The 6,893-nt window shown below is 34.3% G+C and overlaps 1 protein-coding gene across 4 annotated transcripts in view; it reads right to left on the bottom strand.

The window, feature by feature from the left end:
* Positions 1-6,893, bottom strand: part of LOC148943039 (nitric oxide-associated protein 1-like) — a 113,855-nt gene that overhangs the window by 67,096 nt on the left and 39,866 nt on the right. For 3 of the 4 annotated variants that reach the window (XM_089102001.1, XM_089102002.1, XM_089102003.1), the window contains one exon: positions 6,108-6,341. The exons of the other annotated variant lie outside the window; for it this stretch is intronic. In XM_089102001.1, the coding sequence (XP_088958127.1) occupies positions 6,108-6,341 (234 nt within the window). The remainder of the gene's footprint in view (positions 1-6,107; positions 6,342-6,893) is intronic. 4 annotated transcript variants of the gene reach the window in all.

Raw genomic sequence — 6,893 nt, 5'->3', positions numbered from 1 at the left:
GATGACCCGTAACTACTAGAAATTCTGAATCTCTTTGAAAAGGTGTAGAGCTTCTATAGAAGTATTACCTAGATGCGAGGGGCTACTCACACTCTTTGAAAAGGTGTAGAGCTTCTATAGAAGTATTACCTAGATGCGAGGGGCTACTCACACTCTTTGAAAAGGTGTAGAGCTTCTATAGAAATGTTTTCCTATAGCTTCAAGCAAATCCATAAGGCCAACTCTACTTGGGACATCCAAGATTAGATACTTTTAGAATTGTCTTGAGTTTCGCTCTATTTTCTTCTTCCGTTTTTATTTCCCGTGATGAAATTGTTTAAATCACAGAGTCCGATAAATTACAGAGAAGAATATTCCAAAGTAGTCTAGTCAAGAACTCTGCCTTGTCTTTTTGTCAGACCGTAACTGTAAGACAAAACTGCATTTTGTTAAACCGCCCATAACCACCTACTCTAAAGGCATTACATTCACCCTTCATGACGGATCCACCTTTATTTCTTTGAATGAGAAATAGCGAAGCAGAGACCAGCGGTAACGATTAATGCTTTTTAAAGCAAGCTTACATTTTTTTTGCAGAAAATTCAAAGCAATTTAAAAAATCTGGCATGGCGAATAAATAGATCTGAAGCTAATTAACAATATGATATAAAGACCTTGTCATTTCGGTTGAAATAGTAGCTTCAGCTTAGTCGCAAAATTCCATGTTTAAAAAAAAATCTGAAGCAAATTTAAAAAATGTAATGCGGTGAATTTATACAGTTAAATCTCAGCTATCGATTAATACCAAAATTTTTACCTTTTGTTGAAACTTGAAGACGGTACGCGATCTATTTAAAATCGGCCAAAAACTGCATGGTAAGCATAAACCTTAAGTGGTAATGGTAGATAGGAAAGATCCTGCGGAATAAGATTGTATAATACAGAATAAAAAATATATACATTATCGGCAGGGTCGTTACAAGCTAAAATGCTTGGGGGGAGGGAGGGATTTTAGCGACTAGCTGGTCATTTTTACCGAGTGTTTTTTCACCAATAATTAGAATAATGTTTGTTTTGGATACGATATGTAAATCACTGCACGAGTCGGTAAAACCACTGCATATACCGACCGAAATTGAGGTTTCGCTACACATCATGTCACTATTTTTATGCTCTTTATTTAACCAAATGGAAAATTGTGTCACCATCTGTAATATCACAGCAAGATTCAGTAAAACTGCTGCGTTTACTGACCAAGTTCGAGATTTCTGCAGATGGCATGTCAGTATTTTCATGGTCTTTATTTAACTGAAAAAAAATTTTGGCAGTTTCGGAAAAAGAATTACCCACTCATTTTTTTTTACTTAGTGCCCAAGAACACTGAGGGGCAGCCCCCTTCCCCTCTACGTGAGGGCCCTGATGATCTGCCATCTAATTTCGCTGTTCATTGTTAAATTAAAGTATCAAGGACATTGAAAATAAAATCTGATTTTTGAATTAGTAAATTAGAAATTTACTCTCCCATACATGTTCTTCTAATCACCCTCTCTTTAAATTATCTAAAATCAGTTTCATTATTTATTCGAATGAGCTACAAACATACCCGATCTATTTACCCCATTGCATCAAAAGTGGATCAAATTGTCTGGGACGGTAACAAGGTTGTCCGCAGACCCACTTCCAGTTGAAGTGACGAATCTGTAAAACATTTGTTTTGTTAGAAATGTGTTATGAAGTTGTGCAATTTTTGGTAGCAGCGGGCTACAAACTTAAAAAAGAAACGTGGGGGGAAAAATCAGCTAAAAACATATGACACCAAGCAGCTTAAGATGGTAAAGTCTTTTGAAGGCGTAGTTGTCTTTCGGAATTAAGAAGTTATTAATATTTGAGTTATTGCCGACGAAATGCATTGCCACATTCATCTAGTTATTTTTGCTTGTTTTTTTTTTCCTGATTGAACGTGGTGATATCACCACGGTGAATATGTGATTCTGCCTTAAAGCTTCATAGTTTAAAAAACAAGAAGAAACGACTAAGAAATCCAGTTTCCAGATACGGAAAGACCTGAGATGAGTCCAGGAAGCAAAAAAAAATAATGTCCTTGGGTACTTTCACAAAAAAAATCCCTTTTCTAAGAAATTTTTGCTGTCAATTAATTTTTACTAGTAGCTAAGATCTTAATATCCTTGGATTACCCATATACTAAGAAACATTTTCTTTTCAATCGACACTTTTCCAAAACTAAATCTACACAATTTAGAAAAATAAAGGAAAATCGACCATCACAGATGTATAACAAAATAAACAACCCAAGATACTGCAGAATTTTGCATAGACATATTCAACCATCTGAATATAGCTAAAGACATTTTCGGTGGTAAATAACTGCGGCCACCAACAATGTTGAGAAGTCATACAGACACTCTAATATACTTTAGAGTTTAATTTTATACATGTTACAAAAACAGATGGTAAGCAACTATGATCGCTGTCAACGTATTGTGGCAGTAAAGATACCCTAAGGTACTCCAGAATCTTATTTAAAAATACCCTGGGATTTTCTTTTACCCATCTTAAAAAACTAGTTTTGTAAGCAGCTACAATCACTCTAAGCGTAGTATGGTCACGAAAATACCCCTAACTACTCTCAAATTTTATGCGGAGACACTTGTGGAATTTCATCACAGACTGTATAAAAGGTGTTGTATTCAAACAGTATTTCTCATTAGTATTAAACATATCTAGAAGACAAAACGATCAAAGATACCGAGGCTAAAGGCTTTTAAGCTTCCTTCAGGGGAATACACATAAAAATTTTGAATAAAAATATACATATCATGAGGGGTGCATTAGGATTTTAGAAATGCCTAGGTGTGGCATGGCCCAAAATTAACCCACAATTAACGCCAGCGCTAATTATGGGGCATTTATCTCTTCACGAGTGTGATGTAAAAAATGTCTGCTGAGAATAGAATAAAGTGAATTTAAACAGAATACGCATATTTTCAGAACATGCATTAATTCAAAAACGATCAGAAATAAAAAAAAAACAAAAAAAACGAGTTTTTTCAACTGAAAGTAAGGAGCGACATGAAGCTTTACATGCAATGACGTATTGCAATGACGTTCTTCATTGTATAAAAAGTGTTGTATTCAGACAATATTTTTTGTTAGTATAAAATAAGCCTAGAGGTCTAATAAAAAGATGCTAATTGGATTTCAAGCTTCCTTTAGATAAATACACAGAAAATTTTGAATAAAAAATTTCAATATCACGAGGGGTGCATGAGGATTTTAGAAATGCCTAGGTGGGGCATGGTCTAAAATCGGTTGGGAACAACTGCCCTAGAATCCTTTTTGACAGATCTAACAAAAATCTTGACAACAAATTGCGACCATCATGAACACGGTGAAGCCATGAGGACACTCTAATATAGGCTACTTTGAAAAGAATTTATGCCTGTTATAACAATTAGGATGGCAAACAACTGCGACCAGTGTCAATATAGTACAAGTCACCGACAAGACCCCCATAATTTATCCATAGATACTCTGGAGTTTTGCTTTGAACATCTTGGAGAAATCCACATGGTAAACAAGTGCAACCACCAGAAATCTAATGCAATAATGGACATACACAAAATGACATTAAGTTGCATATGGAAATACTTTAGAATATCAATAACGCATCTTAGGAGCATCAGAATGGTAAACAACTGCAATCACCATCAAGTTGGAGATTGTGGAGACAACACTAAGCTAGATGGTAAACAACGGCAACTACCATCAATTTGGATAAGTTGGAAATTATGAAAATACCTCAATGAAATTTACATGATGACTAAGATTAAATTAAAGGAGATTTTAAAAAAAGCTTAAGCTAGATGGTAAACAACTGCAACTACCATCAATTTGGATAAGTTGGATATTATGAAAATACCTCAATGAAATTTACATGATGACTAAGATTAAATTAAAGGAGATTTTAAAAAAAGCTTAAGCTAGATGGTAAACAACTGCAACTACCATCAATTTGGATAAGTTGGAAATTATGAAAATACTTCAATGAAATTTACATGATGACTAAGATTAAATTAAAGGAGATTTTAAAAAAAGCTTAAGCTAGATGGTAAACAACTGCAACTACCATCAATTTGGATAAGTTGGAAATTATGAAAATACCTCAATGAAATTTACATGATGACTAAGATTAAATTAAAGGAGATTTTAAAAAAAGCTTAAGCTACATGGTAAACAACTGCAACTACCATCAATTTGGATAAGTTGGAGATTATGAAAATACCTCAATGAAATTTAAATGATGACTAAGATTAAATTAAAGGAGATTTTAAAAAAAGCTTAATCTACATGGTAAACAACTGCAACTACCATCAATTTGGATAAGTTGGAGATTATGAAAATACCTCAATGAAATTTACATGATGACTAAGATTAAATTAAAGGAGATTTTAAAAAAAGCTTAAGCTAGATGGTAAACAACTGCAACTACCATCAATTTGGATAAGTTGGAGATTATGAAAATACCTCAATGAAATTTACATGATGACTAAGATTAAATTAAAGGAGATTTTAAAAAAAGCTTAAGCTAGATGGTAAACAACTGCAACTACCATCAATTTGGATAAGTTGGAGATTATGAAAATACCTCAATGAAATTTACATGTTGACTAAGATTAGATTAAAGGAGATTTCAAAAAAAGCTACTTCTTTTTTATCTTTCTTTTCAGCTTATTGAAAAATTAGTTCTTGCATGACATTTGCTAGTGTGATTCATTCATAAAAAAAGAATCGATACTCTAGAGATATTCAACGGGAATAAAACCACTTTAAGCCATTTATAAAAAAAAAACCTCACAGATTTTCCCATGTCAGCGACGAAACGAAAAAGAATCGGGTATAATAGAAGCCCTGAATAATAGAAGCCAATGTAATGCAAGAGAGAAGGTAATACCGAGCTCTCAGCTGCCATTCTTGAGAGAAATCTGACAATTCCACGTCGTTGTCATTTCCACGGTGAATTTAAATATCCACGATGTAAAGATCCAGTCATCGCCCAATACAGTGATCAATCAAGTTACTGACTCACTCATAAAGGTCTTCTTTGAAGGAATTTTCAATATAAAGAGGTTTTAATTCAAAGCTTTGATATATATGAATGTGTGTACTACGTCACATGAATGTAACCCTCTAGAATAGCCTCCCAAACAGCAATAGGGGCTTTGAATCTTCATTTAAATCATAGGCCAAAAAGTTCCTTCTTTGCCGAGATCCAGGGTGAAAGCAGAGTTCTTGTAACTATTATGCTTTGTTTTGTTTTTTGGAGGGGGGGGGATTACATGACTTAATTAATTAATTGAGCCACTGTACACAGGTTGTTTTACCATCTAATAGTGTCTATCTTTATTTTATTGATCGATCATTGTTTGAATTTTTGAAAATAAAGGAATCAATCAATTTCCCTACAATTTACACTTATATTTTCACCTTAAAACATTTTAAAGCTTTGTTATTGGTTTGAACCCAAGAAAATTAAGTTAGCGATTCGTGAGCATTATTGCTGTGTTAATCTCACATATATCACATCTTACTGTGCAACCAATATACTTATGATAGAATTCGTACCTGTAATTTGCCGAGCAAAAAATGAAAAAGAAAAATAGGTGAAGGACCCAGTTTGAGAAATTTATTTGAACTGTTACAATAGTCATTCGTCTGCAATAAGACGCAATAAGACGTGTGCAATAAGACTATCTGCTAAGTTGAAAATAACTGGAATGGTGTTAATGGTGTTACGCATTGACAATAAATCACATCAGTCCAGTTTTTGCTCAGATTTATTCTAAGCTCTTTGTATTTTATCCGAGCATTGTAAGCCCAAAATATGGTTACGCATAAGAATAGCCAGACAGACATGTACCCGTAAGAGAGGGGAGCCTCATGCCGTCCAAATACATACTCTTCAATAAGTTCTCCAATATGTTCCGTAATCTTAGTGAAATTCACCCTTTTAGCTATTTTGACCACATCCCTTCCCCCGAAAAAATCTGGCATACGTTTCTAGGTAAGAAACAGCACCCTAGTATAATCTTTTTTTCTCGATAACTTACCTATGACTTCGAGAAGACCAGGCCAAATTGATGACGGAAAGTCTAAAATATCCACAACCAGAAGAACCAAGGCTAATTTATCCTTAATTTCACTGATAACATTTACATAATCCTCTGGAGATACTGACACTTTTAAGGCCATCTTGTGCTCTCTTAAGAAAAAACACCTCTGACAAAGGGTGCGATATAATTCTCGTCTCGTCAACACCTTATACGTCTCTGATGGAATAAACCCTAAAAGAAAAACAGTTCAAGCAGGGTAAATAATTGATTCGCGCCCACGGTCGTGACCACACTCTGGGCAAGAGTTTGACCACTTAACCCTACGGCTAAAATTGGATTGACGGTGTCATTGGTAAAAGGTTCGACCGCCTTTCGGACAACATTGGAGACAAATTTTAGACAAAGAATAATGTGAATATTTACGAAATGTGAACTTGCTAATATTCAAAAAGCCGAAAAACTTGTCATTATAATTTTCACGTTTTTGAAAAGTATCTCTATAAATCATCAAACGTTCCATTTAATTTATTTCGTCCTTTCTTCCGCACGAAGGAATTTCTATTACCAAAAACGAGCACGCAACAACTTTCATTTCGTCCCCTGAGAGCGTTTTTGTCGTAACTAAGGTTTAAAAAATTCCGAGAAAAACGACTTTGAAAATTTCCTCTTTGCTGGAACTTACACGGTACAACCGATTTTCTTCGCAAATACATAAAAAAAAAGAGAAAAAATAACAAGGAAGGTCTCCCGAATATGAGATGGAAAAGGTAAAGTTTTCATTGT

This window comes from Artemia sp. Qi Xiang Cuo, chromosome 16 (assembly GCF_049724085.1).
Source record: "Artemia sp. Qi Xiang Cuo chromosome 16, ASM4972408v1, whole genome shotgun sequence".
Taxonomy (NCBI): domain Eukaryota; kingdom Metazoa; phylum Arthropoda; class Branchiopoda; order Anostraca; family Artemiidae; genus Artemia; species Artemia sp. Qi Xiang Cuo.
The sequence above is the reverse complement of the archived record's forward strand: the minus strand, read 5'-3'. Positions and strand labels throughout refer to the sequence as shown.